Below are 18,863 nucleotides of genomic sequence, written 5' to 3'. Positions count from 1 at the left end.
CATCAGCAGATTTAAGTAGTTTGTGAGAATCTCTGCAGTACAAGGGCAAAATATCTGAAATATTTTCCTTCTTGAGGTGCCTCCTAGGGGTTGGTGCTTTTCCCCGGGAAGTGGTTGAATTCTCTCTCCCCTCTGCAGGCACTGAATCGGAAACAAAGGCGTTCATGGCAGTGTGTATTGAAACGGCAAAACGTTACAGCCTGGATGATTACAGGACCCCGGTTTTCATTTTTGAAAGGCTCTGCAGCATCATTTATCCTGTGAGTGAGGGGAAAGGGAAAGCACTCTGGTCTTGCTACCTCGCAGACTTGTTTCACAACTTCTTTGCTCCCCATCAGTTAATAATATTAATATTATTATTATGAATCTGATTGATGTAGTTACACAGCATTGGTTTCTCTTTGGATCTTGAATAGAAAGACTGAATAGCAGCTCTATCCTTCACTTATCACAGCATGCAAAGAAACACCAGCATGGTTTAGTCACATTGTGATTGACCTGTTGTTGGCTTTTCTTTTATGTACAATAAGCATGGTACAGTATGTGATATTCAGCCATTGCTTCTAAAGTGTCTTCTGCTACTGCACATTATGCACATTGTAGTGCAACAAGTTTTTTCCCTAAAGGTTAAGCAATGTGACTCAACCCCAGAAGTGTATTACATGGCACTTCAAATCTCAGACACACTGGACTTTATTATACGGTTGTGAAACCTGGCCGGTAAAGGTGACACCAACATAAACTGGACTTATTCCAAAATCGGTGCCTGCGCCGACTAACAAAAACCAAATATACTGATAGGACATCCAATGCTGATATCCGCCGAAAATGCGACGTTTCCGAAAATGTGTCGGCCTTTATAGAACATAGGCAGTGGCGGTGGTTAGACCATACATTGCGGATGCCGACACATAGAATTCCAAAAATAACCCTAATGGCTGAACCTGGTCCGACATGGAAACGACCAAAGGGTGGCATTAGGCTTACAACATTGAGATACTTTAAGCGAAAAGCTGAAGTCCGGGTTATGCGCCCTTTCAACCTTAACCGAAGAACATTTAATGAAGACTGGTTATACCACATAACAACTCTAGCCCAAGACCGCAAACAATGGAGACAAATTTCCGTGGAAGTCGCCTATACCCTGGGTGAAGAGGCGAAAAAAATAAATACATATATATATATATATATATATATATATATATATATACATACATACATACATACATACATACATACATACATACATACATACATACATACATATATATACACATACATACACACACACACACACACACACACACACACACACACACACACACACACACACACACACACACACACAGCTCAACCCCGTTATAGCGCGATCCGCTTATATTGCGGTCTGAGCGTGGCTCCCAATTTAAAAACATCTCCAAGGTTTTTTTTTTTTTAAATATCATTCAATGCTTTATTGTCTTTCAGTACTGTGCAGTTGAAGTTAAGTTTGTTTATAGAGTCAATGACATCACACCAATCCTATGGTGTAGCAGAATCGCTACTAGTCTATGAAGGGTCATGGGTTCTATTCCTGCATGGTATGGTAAAATTATTAGTGTAGGGGGGAGATGTATGTATGTATGTATGTGTGTCCATTAGCAATAAAGCATTGAATGTTTTAATAAAAAAACAAACAAAAAAATAAACCTTGGAGATGTGCGCTGCGCACATGGACGCAACCTGATGAAGCAGGGAGAGGAGAGAGCTGCAGGTGCCGGGTATGTCGTCGCGCGGCAGCCATTTTGCGATCCTGGTTATAACGCGGTATTATGTGGACCTGAGCACCGTGTTATAACGGGGTTCAGCTGTGTCTGTGTGTGTCTGTGTGTGTCTGTGTGTGTCTGTGTGTGTCTGTGTGTCTGTGTGTCTGTATATTTCCCAGAATCCCTTGCTGCAGTGGAAGCACTGTATGCTAGGTGATAATGATGAAAGGCAGGGTTGCAGACATGTGTAAGATGTGAATGTGCTCACAAGTGATATTCTTTATTGGCTATATGCTAACGGTGCAGGTTCTTTGTCGCCTTTTTCACCCACCATAACTTAAAATGTGTATGGTAAACCTATCCTGCCTTACAAATTCCAAAGCCAGTACAACCAACCTCACACTGATGAGACCGAAAAAGCTGTCTGTGAGTTGTTTGACAGGCTTTGCATCCCATGCAATGCTTAAAAGCTGTGTGAACAGCAGAGCATTTGCTTATAAAGGTTCCATGTAAAATGGATTTCAGGCAAAAGGTGACACGTGTGCTCATTTGCATGTAATTTCCCAGAATCCCTTGCTGCAGTGGAAGAACTATGCTTGGTGATAATGGTGAAAAGCAGGGTTGCAGACCTGTCTAAGACATGTGAATGTGCTATTTTATATATCTATATATAGATATATATTTAGATGTCAAAAGGCGTGCCATTGGGTGTGACAAAATGTACTGTGTACAACAAAAAGCCCAAATGGAACATCCAAAGGACAAAGTATATAATTAAATACTTATCTGTTTATCTTCTCATAAGTATGGGTCATTTACTCAAACAGATAAGTTTTTAATTATATACTTTGTCCTTTGGGTGTTGCATAGAGGCTTTTTGTTGTATACACTACAAATCTCAAATTGACACTGTAAAGGCATTTGCTGGATTTGATCTTTCTCCTGGTCACCTTTCTCTTCCAGGAAGAGAATGAAGTGACGGAATTCTTTGTGACCCTTGAGAAGGATCCGCAGCAAGAGGACTTCCTACAGGGGCGGATGCCAGGAAACCCGTACAGCAGCAACGAGCCAGGCATAGGGCCATTGATGAGGGACATAAAGAATAAGATCTGCCAAGATTGTGACCTTGTGGCTCTGCTAGAAGATGACAGCGGAATGGAGGTCAGTTGGCAGCTCTCTTACTAGAGATTGTAACATGACTGATTTGGGGATTTTTCTTCCTTATGCCCCCAAATAGAGATGTAGGACAGAAAACGAACATTGTGCTCCCAACTCCCTTATCTGTTGGTCCAGTAAAAAGTATCATACTGCCTACTTTCTCCCTCCTTTGCTAATTTACTGCATGGAGGACAGAACCAATATGGCTTCTCACCCTTCTTTCTTCCCCAATAGCGCCTGGAAGTTTTTTTTCCTACTTCTCCTGAGTTTAGCAACATTTCAATTAAATCCGAGATTTGAAAAGCGTCTGGCATGTTGCCACTTCGACTATGCAGCCACAGTAACGCCTAACCACTTCCCGACCGTAAGCAGAACTGCAACTTGGGCATCATGGACTCTGCTGAATGAGCTGTGCTGTGCACTCGGAGCTTACACAAGTGCATTCCAGCAGTTTAGTGAATGTCTCCCTTAGTTTGTTGTGCTACAGTCGTGTTTGGCACATTAGAGGAACACAAATAGATTGTTATTAATGCAATTTACCTAATCTAAATCAGGGGCGTTCAGCTCCCGTCTTCAAGGGCCAGCAACAGTTCAGGTTTTCAGGATATCCCTGCTTCAGCACAGGTGGCTCAATGATCTAAATGATAGTTGAAACTGCCTGCTGGCCAATTAATAACATGGCACTGGGCTCTGCTGTGTGGAATTGAGCTTTGTATGTTCTCATGAATTGCAGCTTCTGGTGAACAATAAGATCATTAGTTTGGACCTGCCAGTGGCTGAAGTTTACAAAAAGGTGTGGTGTCCAACCAACGAGGTATGTACTGTACTTTGTTCTATTTTTATGAAGTGTTCCTCTCGTCTGTATCATTACGTGACATACCTGCTACCTTTCTAGAGACCTGTACGGATCAGTGCTGTGAGATTCTATATTTAGCGTGTGTAGTAGTTGGAAATTTCCGTAATGTATATTCCCGAGACAGATAGAAGGGGGCCATTAGGCCCAGGCCCAAAGGGCCCCCAAAATGTATTCTAAAGGCTGTAGAACATATTTATTCTAATCTATTGAACAAATATCCCTGGCGCGAATAAGCACCGATCAACAGATAGAGCGGGTGGGGGAGAGACAGCGGGTGGGGGAGAGACAGCGGGTGGGGGAGAGACAGCGGGTGGGGGAGAGACAGCGGGTGGCTTATCGGCTACTGCTCAAAAATGTAATTTTATTGTCAAATTGGTGGCGTTTTGTTGCGTTTGTGAACAGAGGAGTGGGGTGGGCCCCATATTTGTGACTGGTTCGGACCCCATCTCCCCTCTCTCCGGCCTTGTGTAAAGTTGTATATTATGCCTGAGATGTTATCAGGGAGAAAATGCTGTAGTTAGCACTCTTCTATTAGAAATATATACCCAGACAATTACGTGTATGAAAAGATTAAAGGCCTTCCGGAAGTTGTTTTGAAATGATCTGTCCGTGTGCCGTGCAGGGAGAGCCCATGAGAATCATTTACCGGATGCGGGGGCTGTTGGGGGACGCAACAGAGGAATTCATTGAATCCGTGGACTCCACTGCAGGTAACATTGCATCAGGCTGACACCAAAGTGGCAAAATGAGGCTGAACTGCTTACACTGTGTAAATTACATCATATAGAGTAGGAGCGGCCAACTCCAGTCCTCAAGGGCCGCCAAGAGGTCAGGTTTAAGGATATCCCTGCTTCAGCACAGATGCTCAGACTTTGAGCCACCTGTACTGAAGCAGGGATATCCTTACACCTGACCTCTTGGTTGCCCTTAAGGACTGAAGTTGGCCACTCATGATATTGGCGCAAGGAGAGCAACTTCTTTTGGTTAGGCACCTTGTAGACAACTTGTGGTTATATTAACCCATTAGTCCACCGCCCTGGTAGTGTTCCGCTCTCTGCCATGTCAGGCTCCTTCTCTGGAGTTGTTCTGATAACATCCTTTCATTTGATAGTTTTTATATGTATATATCTATTCATCTCCTCTGCAGACGAAGAGGAAGATGAAGAAGAGGTGTACAAGATGGCGGGTGTAATGGCGCAGTGCGGTGGTCTGGAATGTATGCTGAATCGTTTGACTGGAATCAAGGACTTCAAACAGGGCCGCCACTTACTGACAGTGAGTCCGACGTATAACCTCACCTGTGGCTTTTAGCTGCTAATAGTAGGGATAGCTAATCATCATCAAGCAGTATGAACTTCTCCAGCTGGTGTATAAGTGAGGGCTATGAAATAAAATGGAACATTGATAATTCTATATACAGTTTTATTTTATAGGACCTATCAGGGGAGCTCAAATCCAGTCGTCAAGCTCCTCCCCCCCCCCCAAAAGGTCAAGTTTACAGGATTTCCCTGCTTCAGCACAAGTGGCTCAATCAGAGGCTCAGTCAAAGACAGAGCCTCTGGTTGAGCCACCTGTGTTGAAGCAGGGATATCCTGAAAACCAGACCTGTTGAGTGGGGAGAGGGGGCGGGCTTGAGTACTGGAGTTGAGCTCCCCTGTAATAGAGAATAGTCTTATTTTATTGAATGGAGACATACTGTTGCATAGAGAAGGGTGAATCCACCCAAATCCGTTTCCCGGATATTCTCGCATTTTCAACCCAAAATCCGTTTCGCGGTGTAAAATCCGTAAACTGATTTTGGTTGGTTTTAATCCGTGTGGATTCAGCGAAAACCGCCATTGGATACAACCAGTGGGCGGATTTGTAGAATCCAATTCGCGGATTCTTAAGAACCCACTAACGGATCACTGAAGCCACCATTGGCTTCTACAAATCCGTCCACGGGTTGCAGAATCCGCGGGGTATTGGTAATAATAATTAAAAAAAATCCGCAAAACACGAATCGCCCTTTTATGAGGTTGATCCGCTGAAATCTGCGACCCAAAGGAACCGGCGGATCCGCTGTGGATCCAAATCCGCCAAAAAATTAGCCCATCTCTACTGTTGAATATGCTTTCCAGGCCACAAAGGCTTCTTACCCCAATGAGTAAAGGACGTGTGTTGTCTTAAAAGTTCACATTTAACAACTGTATATTATTTTCATGTTGCTTTGGCAATTGTTATCTGAACCTGCAGAGGGATCCCTTTTCCAAACAAGTGGTATATGAGCCCACACAGAAAGGTTCTAGTGCCTGAAGTTACGTGGAACTCCCAGGTTTTAACCCTGAGCACAATTCAGAACATCTTTGCCATTTATATTTTGCGTGCTTCACGTGATAAATTAGATTGTAAAAATGTTGACACAGTGCTTAGTTTTTGTGGAATCAGACATGTTTAATAAACATTGTACTGTATACTGGAAGTGCTGGGTTAATAACTAAAAAATCAAGTCTCTCTTCCGTGGTTTATTGTAGCACTTGTCGTCTTGTTTTTTTTTCTTTTCAGGTCCTGCTTAAACTATTTAGTTACTGTGTAAAGGTGAAGGTGAACCGACAACAGCTGGTCAAACCCGAAATGAACACTTTGAATGTTATGCTAGGCACCTTGAACTTGGTAAGCAGTGTCCTGAATGGAGGTGGCTTGTGGTGTGTGTGTACAGTATCTGGGTTTGGGTTATATGGTTCTGTTTCAAGCCATTGCCTGCAAGTAGGTTCATAAGTAATGGTAACGGACCCCTTTTAATCCTCTTCAGGCCTTACTGGCTGAACAGGAAAGCAAAGACAGCGGAGGAGCTGCAGTGGCAGAGCAGGTGCTGAGTATCATGGAGATTATATTGGATGAGTCTAATGCTGAGCCATTCAGCGAGGACAAGGTGAGTGTATCATGTCGTCAGTCATCTTCGTCATGTATATAATGGTTAATTTCAGCTTTTGCATATGATATATACCCGTACTGCATATGATAGATAGATAGATATATCTATATTTGTTGAACATCACTGATCATGATGTTCAACAAATGGCTCAAAGAACTGAATAAATGGAATATAACGAAGTTGAAGACTGTCTACTTTTGGCTGGCAAGTAACAATGGATGGGAACTTTTAGCATGAAATCAATGGGAGAATGAAGAGCGGATGGAGGCATTTGGAAGAAACAAGACAATATTTCAAGGGAACTTTCCACTGTTCCAAAGAAAGAAGTTTTCGACCAGTGTTTTCTTCCTGTGCTCGCGTATGGATATGAAACTTGGGCCCTAAATGCGACGATAATTCAGAAGCTTCGGGCAACGCGAAGAAGCATCGAGTGATGTATGCCGAGTATTACCTGAAGAGACCAGAAAAAGAATGAATGTGTTAAAACTCAAACAAAAGTCTTTGACGTCACAAGGGTAAAGACATTAAAATTGCAGTGTGCCGGACATATTGGAAGAAGAAATTACCATTGTTGGACAAAGATGGTACTCAACTAGATTCCAAGGGAGATTAAAATACAATGACCACTGGTAAAAGGGGAGGATGAAATCAGACAATGTATTTGATCAACGTGGAGAAGAGGCTTGAGGCCGCAATACCTGGAAGATCATTGGGGAGGCCTTCAACAGTGGATCGGCAAGGGCTGAAGATGGTGTGTGTGAATCTTCACACAGGTCCCTATAATATTTATGGTAATCCAGATTTCTTGCAAATTAGTTTGCGCCTGTGACAGTTTTCCATGTTATCGGTGAGGAGTAATTGGCTGAAATTGAGTCGTTCTCCCATTTATTGCAAAGAGCAAATTGTCCCCTTTGCGGTTACAGGCCTGCATGGCATTGAAATGCATTGCAGGTCCCTCTGCCAGGGATGGGGCTATGACATTTGTAAGATGCATTGTGCCTGAATACTTCTCTGCAGTGTTACTCTCTGATGTGCCTGAATACTACTCTCCAGTGTTACTCTCTGATGTGACTTAATACTACTCTCCAGTGTTACTCTCTGATGTGACTTAATACATCGGCAGAGCTTGTAAACCTCTCTCAGGATCAGTTTCTACATTTGCTTGTTTTACTCCACCAGGGCAACCTGCTGCTGACAGGGGACAAGGATCAGTTAGTGATGCTGCTGGATCAGATAAACAGCACCTTCGTGCGATCCAACCCAAGCGTCCTACAGGGCTTACTGCGCATCATCCCTTACCTGTCCTTTGGGGAGATGGAGAAAATGCAAATCCTCGTGGACCGCTTTAAACCGTACTGCACCTTTGAGAAGTAAGCCCTGACCGCAAGTCCCATTAATTATTCGATATTTTATTAAAAGTGTGAGGCAGTTTCTCTTGTGAAGCTTTTAACTTTTTCGCTGCCAGAGGTGCCTGGCATGTATTCCAAGCCCCTCTAGCAGTGAAAGGGTTAACGCTGGCATTGCAGTCACTATTTGTAACTCTGCTGTATGAGGATGTACTAGCAAGAAGAGGCTGTGCAGCGGGTGGTTTTGGTTTGGACCCTAATGTCATCTGTTTGTGACCTTCAGCAAGTCACCTGATGTCCCTGTGGCTGAGACATCAAAATGAAAGTCGGACATGAGCGCTGAAATGTTCAGCGTACATCTCTGCTTGTATTGTACCACTGTATAATGTGTTATAGGTGTATGGATACACTGGCTAAAGCCTCTTCTTGAAGTGGGTAAATCTAAAGTAGATGTTTTCTTGGAACAATCTCTACAGTATTTTGAATCCTACAGGTTTTCTCATCCTGTGCATGAAAAGTTTTTATAATACCTTTAATCGTGATGGGCTATTTGATGACAGTTGTGATTGTATTATAAGCTTTTTCTTGTGTGGCCCCAGTGACCGTAAGAGCTGCTATGTGATCATCCCAAATTCCTGCTAATCATGTTAGTAGTATCAGACTCCTGCCGTACAAATATGTCCCAGTAGGTCAGTGTGTTATAGGTTTGGGATCTGTCCTGTGCATTCAGTCCAAGATTTAGTCATTTGCCTTCCTCAGGTACGATGACGAACACAATGCCGATGACAAAGTCTTCCTGGATTGCTTCTGCAAAATTACTGCTGGCATTAAAAACAACAGCAATGGACACCAGCTGAAGGATCTCATCCTACAGAAAGGGATTACCCAGAATGCACTGGACTACATGAAGAAGCACATACCCAGTGCCCAGAAGTAAGGCTTATTGTCACCAGTGTGTCTCCACCTGAACTGTTTCCAAATCCCCTTTAACTCGCCTTCTCTTCTATAGCTAACTGCTCTGTTGCATGTATGTTTCCATCTTTCACCAAAACGGCTTTTCATTTTTAATGTTTCCTAATCTTTGACTAGAAATAGACACAACCCCCGCTAGCTCAGAACCCCAACCCACCACACCATATATATTTGTTTTAAAAGGAGCGTTATTGGGATTGTGATCTCATGTAAAGAACAAAAGACAAACCCTCAGTGCTATTTCCGATATGACAAATCATACAGTTAAATACTTATCTGTTTTTCTTTTCATAAGTGAGGGTCATTTAGTTTAATTCTTTGGCCAACGCATTTCGCGCTTGCAGACCACGCCTTGCAAGCTTGACATGCATTGGCCAAAGAATTGATCTCCGTGACCCTCATTATTATCATTTCTGTCTAGACAACCGTTGCTTAAGGAGTTAGGATGAGTGTCACACCAATACATGTTGTGCCTGTAAGATTAACTGCTGGCACCCTTATCGATTTTAAACAAATATATTGTTATCCCAGTCTGACTACGCTGTCTACGTTTAATCCAATTTAAATTGAACAGCACATGCTCCTTCTTTCTCATTCTCCATACTTGCGTTACTCTTTGACTTTAGGTTACTATCAAGCGCAGCGGTTTATGGCTCTTGCCCTTATAAAATATATGTTTTTAACGTTTCCGTATGATTCAAATAACACTGCAGAATTGGATGGTTAAAGTGAAGCTTAATTACTGTACACGCTGCAGGGGAAGGCGGTTTTGTGGGCACAGTCTGCAGACGTGTTGGCAGGGGCTGCATGTGTGTGCCACAGGGTGGGGTGCTATTTGAACATCACTTGCAGTCTGTTTACATGCACCCTTTCCCCTGCAGCTTGGACGCTGACATTTGGAAGAAGTTCTTATCGCGTCCTGCCCTGCCTTTTATCCTGAGGTTGCTCCGTGGGCTGGCGACACAGCACCCTCCCTCACAGGTGAGCGTTTCCATGGGCCTCTTGCTCCTTTTTAAGGCACGTGGCTCTTTTATACAAGCTATTCTGGCTTCCTAATACATTATCCTGGTTTCAGTTGGCTGCAGGTTTTTGCCAACGTGAGATCAGAACATCACAAGTTTAAAACCGGTCGTCTTACCTGAAAACATTTACTGTTTGGCAAACATTCATTCATTTTATTCACCTGTATCACTAATTACATTGGTAAAATAAAAGCTGTCCACTCCTGAAATTGAGTTATTTAACAATAACGAGAACACTGCTGTTCACTGTGCCTTGCAGCAGAAGCTGAGAGGCGGCGCATGGCTTTGTGAACGCGTCTAAGATGATTTTTTTTACTCTGTACATGGAATACCAGGGACGTATTACTAATACTGGCAAGTTCATCACGATTAATATGTTGGTTGTTGCAGTCGCTGATTGGTACAGACTCCATCACCAACTTGCACAAGCTAGAACAAGTGTCAAGCGATGAAGGCATTGGGACCCTAGCAGAGAATCTGCTGGAGGCTCTGCGAGAACATCCAGAAGTCAACAAGAAGATCGACGCGGCAAGGAAAGAGACCCGGGCTGAGAAGAAACGCATGGCTATGGCAATGAGGCAGAAAGCCCTAGGAACTCTGGGCATGACTGTAAGTGCAGCCTTGGCAAGTGCACAAAACTGGCCCTGATCATAGGTGTAACCATCGCTTGCTTTAACCACATCGCGCTGCGGAGAACACTCGCACCTTTTTAGAGCGATCTTGGTTCGTTTTGCATTTAAATCTGAAGCAAAGGTTTCAGAATAACTGTATAACATGTAATAAGTCGTCCATGTCTAAAAGAGCAGGTATCTTTCACATGCCCAGTCATGTAAGTTTCACATAAACGGTTCATATGAAAATAAACAAAAACTGGACTTCAGAAAATGCAGCAAATGATGGTAAAATGTGTTATGACTGGATGCTGCTCTAATCATTTTATTCTTCCCCCGAGACTTGATAGAGATATTTTGTTTAGCTGCATAGTTAAGGAAGGTGATACTTTTGTTACGTTGACATTTAATTCTTTTTATCGCAAAGTAATGATTACAGTATAACAATCCAATATTTCCCTCCACCGTGACAGTCATTTCCTATTAGATCTCAAGAGTTCTTACTTTTTTCCTCACATTGAATGAATTTACCAAAAAAAGGGGGGTATTTAACTTCACTGACTTGTAGTTCTTCTGCGCGTGTGTTTCTGATTGCCCTCTGGTGCATCTCATCTATTCTGTTCCCCAGACAAATGAGAAGGGCCAGGTTGTGACTAAAACGGCTCTCCTGAAGCAGATGGAGGAATTAATTGAGGAGCCTGGCCTCACCTGTTGTATCTGCAGAGAAGGCTACAAGTTCCAGGTACAGCTTGGGCATATTGGGTGCAGGGACTTGCTCTGGCTCCCTGAGTGGCTGCCTCTGTAGCAATAGAGAGAGATGTTCTTTCACTCCCTTTGCTTGTCTTTAAATATAATGGATTGAAGTTCCTTAAAACTAGATCAATGTCGTCCCATAAACATACCTGGCTGCTTTCTAAAGGTTAATATTACCCCCTTCAATGTGCACAGTTTTATGAAGCACTATTTACAATGTGCTTATCTCTTTCCTCATCTCTCCCTTTAACTTCTCCTTTAAATACAATTTCAAACACACATTGAGTGTCTGCCCATAGTTAGTTTTTCTACACAGAACTCCTGAGTCACAATGTATTAGTGATTCAAGCTGTCCCATCCAAAATGCATCTAATGGCCAATCCATTGCTTTTTCCAGCCCACCAAAGTACTTGGTATTTACACCTTTACCAAGCGAGTAGCACTGGAAGAGTCTGAGAACAAGCCGCGGAAACAGGCCTACAGCACAGTGTCTCACTTCAACATCGTGCACTATGACTGCCACCTAGCAGCTGTCAGGTATCTGTCTCTTCTAGTTACTGCTCCAAACCCAGGACCTTGGGGACCTCCAGCATTCCACTCTGCTTCATGTCCAGGGTCTGAGTCTGCACCCTGAAGTGTAGCAGCCTTTTCGGGCGCGTATAAAGTGCAAACCGCTCCATTTAGTAACCTTGAGCCCTCCTCAGTAATCTCTCTAATTGCAGGAGTCATACATTACCCTTTCTTCATAATTCCGTTAGAAATGCCATCCATTTATCTGTATGTATAGTTACAGGGTCTACAGTATGACTACTGTAGTACCTTATTGCACTAGTCTGCCACGATATTGCCATGATGAGTTAGTTGTGCTGAGGTTTCATGTATAGCTATTGCATACTTAGCTGGACATTGGTTGTTCTACACAGGTTGGCCCGCGGCCGAGAAGAATGGGAGAGTGCTGCACTGCAGAATGCAAACACTAAATGTAACGGGCTGCTTCCTGTCTGGGGACCCTATGTGCCGGAGTCTGCGTTTGCTACGTGCTTAGCTAGGTAAGTTACTACGCATTCTTTTTATTTACCCAGAGTTTCATCAAACTGGCTGGTTTCAGCTATTACAGCCACATGGTCCAGTTTCTGACCAACACGAAAGAAATAGAATGGTGTAGCACGTAAAGATATAACTCATGATCGGCCCTTATTTTGTTTTTCCCTATAAATAAGGTGAGTAACAAGTTGACACATCCTCATCATTGCCTTGAGTTCTTGGCCTGTTTGAAGTATATCGTATCTGTATAGGAGTGTTGAATTCTGCTTTGCCAAGAGGAGGTTCAATTTCAGCTAATGGTAATCTGTATGCGGCCCTCAAGCTCTAGGGATTTAAATGTCCAATTCATTGTCTCATTTGCGCCAGGCATTAATACAAAGATTATAGTCGTACTAGCCGGCCAGACTTTGTATGCACAGATGAGCTCTTAGATTTCCATTCTCCTTCTCCGCTGTCGGTGATGCTAAACATTACGACTACAGATTTCATTACAGCCATATACTTCGATTGCAAAGGTATATACAGGAGGGTCCCGGGTATGCGGTGGGTTCCGTTCCAGGGGCCCGCCGTATAGTGAAAATGGGCGGAAAGCGGATCCGGCGATTTTCAGTTCTGCGCGTGCGCAAACCGGCATTTCCCCCGTTCTGCGCATGCGTGACCTACGGTCTGTGCGCGCAAACTACGGTCTGCACATGCGTGCCGGGCGAAACCGCCCGTTCTGCGCATGCGCGAATTAGGATCCAATATGTCGGCCCCCTTCTCGGTGTCGCCGTATCGGCGGATCGCCGAGAAGCGGGGCCCTGCTGTATTTTGAAAATTATATCTGTTTTTGTTCTTGGCATAAATACAACATAAACCAATGTAGAAATCTCTGTCCAAATGACACCATATTTAAAAGGATTTTGCTCTCCAGAAACACACTACCTTTTTACGCCACTTGATTCAGTGGCGGCTCTTCATGGGGTATTTGGATGTGCTCTTTATAGCCGTATGTAGGGTTCCTGTGGGTACAGTATTTCATATCTGCTGCATGACGGTCCCACCTTGCTATTCCCAGGCACAACACCTACTTACAGGAGTGTACAGGCCAGCGGGAGCCCACCTACCAGCTCAACATCCATGACCTGAAGCTGCTGTTCCTACGCTTCGCCATGGAGCAATCCTTCAGCGCAGACACAGGAGGAGGAGGAAGAGAGAGCAACATACACCTCATCCCGTACATCATTCACACCGTGCTTTATGTCCTCAACACGTCAGTATCCCACATGTATTTCTTTATAAATGTATGCTGGCTGAATAGTTGCTAGGATAATGGTGAGATTGCAAACAGATGCGTAACCAGGGCTTATATTACACTGTGAACGTAATAGTTGTTGGACCTTAGTCTCCGCATGCACCTTGCTTGCTGTTTGTGGTCTCTCTGATGTTGAATACGTGAGAAGTGCTTGTACATACAGTGAAAACCTATGATGTTTGCAGTGCTGTGGATTGCCGGGACCACCCACCCACAGTTGGCATTTTCTTAGCTACTTTGTGGCGCAACTTGGTAATCTTTGAATAAGTGGAAATGCGCTTTGGAAGTATGGTTATCCATCTTTGCGCTTGTACTGTAGTTTGACATTCTAGCAGCTGGTCCTGAAGTGTAGATTTGTGGCAGGTTGTGATGTATTCTCATGGACCAACGAGTTGTTAAATGAAATAATACTGCACAGAGACCCCACAGGTCCTTCACGTGAACATGGAAGTGCAGTTAATGCTTTAAAATCCTTATAGATCTTCATCTCTGAGAAACTCTCTGCTTCGTCCTTGGAAAGCGATCGCAACCTACGGCACATTTTTTCTTTCTTGGTCAGTGTCATAACTCTGATTATCGGACTGTAATTTATTATTTAACTCCCTAGGCAGGAGTGGCCAATTCCAGTCCTCAAGGGCACCAACAGGTCAGGTTTTAAGAATATCCCTGCTTCAGCACAGGTGACTGAGCCACATGCGCTGAAGCAGGGATATCCTGATCTATTGGTTGCGCTTGAGGACTGGAGTTGCCCACTCCTGCCCTAGAGCAAAAGGGCATTGGAGAAACCTTAGGCTGCGCTTATAGTGCCGACGACGCGACGGTGATGTCAGGCTGCGGTCGCTGGAAAAAATCAAATTGAGATGACTTCCAGCGATCGCGACCAAGCCGTCGCGCTTACTATAAGCGCACGCGACGGCGGCAATGCATTTCTTTTGACGTGCTGTCGCCGTCACTGGCACTATAAGCGCAGCCTAATGCTCTTGGTAGTGTGGAGTTTAGTGTCGAGAGGAAAGAATTCAGTAAGGGAAAGGGGATCTTGTTTGGAAAGAAAATTCGGAAGCAAACTCCTGTTCCTACACGTGCCCGGTCACAGCATGTTCTAAATTAAAAAAATAATTGGTTTAATAATTGCTGACTGACATTAATACTTTGCATGTTACAGACTTCAATTTCAGAGCAGTACACGTTGCATGAAATGGCATCGTCATAACCAATATCACAGGCATCCAAGTTTTGTGGGCAACCCTGTATCTGCAGGTGGCCTGTTACTTGTACCCCTTATGGAAAATGTAAACAAACCACAAGTTAATTGGGAACAGAAGGAAAGACTGTGCAGGCGAGAGTTATATAATTATTTTCGGAGACTTGTCCTTGGGCATGTTAGGAGAATCCCAGAACATGTCATTCTGCATCTGTTCTAGTACTTTCATAACCAGGGAGGAACCCAGTAATTAATATACACAAGTTAATCTTTGCGATCCAATATTTAATGGATAAAGCGAGGCTCCTCATCTTCTTTTGTTTTGAGAGAGCGAGAGAGTGAGTTCAATCTCATACGATGGGATCGCCTTTTCTCAAGGCCATCGGCTCATAATATGGTGAATATGTCTCAATGCTTGTGCTTCTTTATGAAACATTGGGGGAAATGGTTGCTCCTCTTCAGAACCCTTTTAACATTTTAAGAGGTACAAGGCAAGAATGCCAGCTGTCTCCTCTTTAATTTGCTAAAATTAAGATCTTCAGAAAAACATATGGGCTGAAAATTGGGGAAAGAGAAATTAAGCTCCCTCTCTGCAGATGACTTGTTGCATTCATTCCAGAAATGTGTATATTCATTAAATCATGTGGGTGTTTTTCTGGTTACAGAACTAATTTAGAATTGATTACTATAGGTACATCGGGTCCTTTTTACATTTAGTTCTAACTTGATAGAACCCTTAAAGTTGGCAAAAAATGTGCAGAAATATTTCTCCTGATCTTTCAAAGTTTTGTATACACTGAATTTCAAACCAATATTGATGGACACACTGAGTGACTCCTGGAAATATCGGATTTTGTCTCTCTTAGACAGAACTGCAGTTATAAAAGCAATAATATTCTGGAAAACTATCTATGCAATGCAAATGTTGCCCCCACTCATTTCAAACAAGGATTTTAAACAATGCAATGATAATTTTATTTGCAATGACAACACAGAATCGGCAACGAGAAGTACTGTAATATTTACCGCTTGGTTTGCCTAAGATCAACATCTTTAATATGACTTCATTGTTCAGGTTTGCCCTGGACTGTTTTTTTAGGTCGTTTTACGTTTCACAGTTCTTTTAATTCAAAGAGAAGTGTAATATACATAAACATGTTTGTTGTTTTCTGGTGAAATGCTATATACATACCTTGCTGAAAGGGAACCCTCAATTTTGGGTCAACAATGATTTTCAGAAGGTATTAGACATCAGAGTTTACAAGAGGAAAATTAGCTTTTTCTATCAACCTTTAATATAAAATAGTTTTGCCAACATATCAGATAATGCTGTTTAAGATGGGGGCGAAAGGATTTTCCAGGCGGAAGACTCAATCTTAACGCGGCGTTGTGAGGAGACGCAAACATCTTTACAACAAACCCACATTCATTTTCTGAACAGGGCTTTCGTATCCCCCTGGCAGAGAAAGCAGATAATACAAGGGGAAGAGAGATCGGGTCCACAATGTTAATATCTTAAAGCAAATTACTTGCACTACATTTGGTCTTGTAAAAAAAATAAAATATATACAAGTGCGCAACCCCAAACAGTAACAAAGGAGGGAGAGGGAGAAGTTGGTGGTTTGTTATCTTTTATTGGGCCAACAATGGGATAGGTTACAAGCTTTCGAGCCTCTCGAGGCCGTTCACTGGGATCCACCCCAAACAGTGATCTGGGAAAGAAACATATTCTATAGGTGGGCACGCAATGGAGTCAATTGTAGCAGCACAAAAAAAAATATATATAATATATATCACTAAGAAAACAGGATGGTAGACCAGTTAAAATACTCTATCAAGAGCGAGGTTCCTTTATAACAATAATTACATAGTATAAATGCCAATTGAAAATATAACTTGTAGTTGTGCAACTCCTTGTCCCATTTTACTGGTTATAAAAAACAAACAAAACAACACCGCCTCACAACAAATAAGCCGCACACAACTATAAGTCCCGATTGCTTGGTCATTTTGACGATTGGGAGGAGTCTGAAGTCCTCGCCCTCCATTTCGATCGGAATTATTACTGCAGCGAAAAAGCTTCTTTTACGACCGTGGATAAAACAACCACCCCCTTTTATAAAAGATTTACAATGGGAGGTCCGGTCTAAGGTCTCTCTAGGTACAAAATTGTTATTAAACAAGATATGGAAAATAAAGGACATTGCATCTGTCGGCTATGGCTATATCCCTTTGTATCGTGTTCAGTTTGTGTTGTGGGCCCATTTTAAAAACATCTATCTGGTTGACTGTAGTGTTTGGAGATTTCAACATATGTTGTGTACAGGCATCCCCCGCATTAACGTACTCAATGGGTCCAGAGCGTGTGTGTAAAGCGAAAATGTACTTAAAGGGAAGCACAACCTTTTTCCACTTATCGATGCTTCGATACAGGTAGGGAGCCGGTATTGCTGTTCAGGACGTGCTGACTGGCGCATGAGTGAGCTTCCATTTGCCTATTGGGCGAGGGGAATCAGCGCGTCACTACTACGCCGGTCTGTAGGACAGAATAAGTGTCCGTACTCGCGAAGTTATCTTTATTAATATTGTAAAACAGAAAATATCCTTTAGTAAAGATTTTTTTTTTAAGTAGATACATGTAGGCCAGGGGTGTTACACTCCTCAAGACCCGTCCCAGCCCCCAACAGGTCGGGTTTAAGGATATCCCAGCTTCAGCACAGGTGGCTGAGTTGAAGATTGAGCCACCTGTGTTGAAGCTGGTAAATCCTTAAAAAATGACCTCTTTTGGGGGGGGGGGGGGTCTTGAGGACTGGAGTTGAGCACCGCTGGCCTAAATAACATCTATTCGGGGCTGTAGCAAATGTGTCCAGATATGTAAAGGGACATCTGTTATGGTCCTTTACACAAGTCTGGATTTCTATTCATCATTCACAAGGTCAGACGTTCTAGTTCCTGAATCAATCAAGATAAAACTGTTCTATGCTCTAGAGACCTCTATCCACCTTCTGCCACTTAGATAACCAATTCTCTGTTCACTTTCCAGAACCCGGGCCATATCCCGCGAGGAAAAAAACGTGCAAAGCTTTCTAGAGCAGCCCAAAGAGAAGTGGGTGGAAAGTGCCTTTGAGGTGGACGGACCTCATTACTACACCGTGCTGGCGCTTCACCTTCTGCCTCCAGAGAAATGGAAAACCATTCGGATTGAGGTGCTGCGAAGGCTGCTGGTCACTAGTCACGTGCGGGCAGTGTCACCTGGTGGGGCTAACAGGTATGCTTCTGCTCATCCGACGGCACACAACGCTTCTCACTCACCCCCCACCACACACAATGTCGCCCCCACCACATTCACCTCCCCCACCCCCCTTTTTCACAGAGGACACATCAGCGGGACACACCAGCTGAGTAGCCGGCACAGTGACAGGGTTTTCCTGCCAGACGCGGCAACCCCGATGTACTACGGCACACTGGTTGAGAAACACTAGTCTAGGGAATGCTCTCCAACAGCAACATAATGATATATATTTTTATATTTATTTATTTTTTGCATCATGCTTTCAGTGTAGTCTGTTGTGCAGCAGTGAACTCCTTGAGTCTGTTGCACACTAGAGTTTGGAGGTGCTGTAATTATATCCCCTCTCTACTTTAACTACAAGGCTACTTTCCCAGTGCTGCCCTGTCCAGAAACGCGTTGGGTTGTTTAGTGAGCAGCTGGAGAGGAATCGTGTTCCTCGGTAGGTCTCCACTGAAAGCGAATGCTCTCATAAATAACACAGTGTCGCATGTCATTAAATTGCTCCGGGAAGACACAGTTTATAGGTACTGTATGCAAGTTACTTTGTAGCAGACACTGTGCTATAGGCTGTGCTGCAGAAATCCACCCAAACCAGCAGGGACGTATGCTGTGAAATTCCACCGCTGGGTGTGGGCCTTTTCTCTCTCAATAACAG

General features: G+C 43.4%; 1 protein-coding gene across 14 annotated transcripts in view; it reads left to right on the top strand.

Annotated features, from left to right (window-relative positions):
* The window catches only part of UBR4 (ubiquitin protein ligase E3 component n-recognin 4), an 85,667-nt gene that overhangs the window by 63,021 nt on the left and 3,783 nt on the right, over positions 1 to 18,863 (top strand). For all 14 annotated transcript variants that reach the window (XM_075606011.1, XM_075606016.1, XM_075606021.1 and 11 more), the window contains 16 exons: positions 139 to 260; positions 2,709 to 2,906; positions 3,637 to 3,717; positions 4,382 to 4,469; positions 4,907 to 5,034; positions 6,304 to 6,411; positions 6,551 to 6,670; positions 7,853 to 8,043; positions 8,779 to 8,952; positions 9,873 to 9,972; positions 10,404 to 10,622; positions 11,253 to 11,366; positions 11,775 to 11,914; positions 12,301 to 12,426; positions 13,479 to 13,673; positions 17,960 to 18,184. In XM_075606011.1, coding sequence (XP_075462126.1) covers positions 139 to 260; positions 2,709 to 2,906; positions 3,637 to 3,717; positions 4,382 to 4,469; positions 4,907 to 5,034; positions 6,304 to 6,411; positions 6,551 to 6,670; positions 7,853 to 8,043; positions 8,779 to 8,952; positions 9,873 to 9,972; positions 10,404 to 10,622; positions 11,253 to 11,366; positions 11,775 to 11,914; positions 12,301 to 12,426; positions 13,479 to 13,673; positions 17,960 to 18,184 — 2,329 coding nt within the window. The remainder of the gene's footprint in view (positions 1 to 138; positions 261 to 2,708; positions 2,907 to 3,636; positions 3,718 to 4,381; positions 4,470 to 4,906; positions 5,035 to 6,303; positions 6,412 to 6,550; positions 6,671 to 7,852; positions 8,044 to 8,778; positions 8,953 to 9,872; positions 9,973 to 10,403; positions 10,623 to 11,252; positions 11,367 to 11,774; positions 11,915 to 12,300; positions 12,427 to 13,478; positions 13,674 to 17,959; positions 18,185 to 18,863) is intronic.

Source organism: Ascaphus truei, chromosome 6 (genome assembly GCF_040206685.1).
Source record: "Ascaphus truei isolate aAscTru1 chromosome 6, aAscTru1.hap1, whole genome shotgun sequence".
In the NCBI taxonomy this organism is placed as follows: domain Eukaryota; kingdom Metazoa; phylum Chordata; class Amphibia; order Anura; family Ascaphidae; genus Ascaphus; species Ascaphus truei.
Note: the sequence above shows the minus strand (reverse complement) of the source record. Positions and strands in the feature narration are given on the sequence as shown.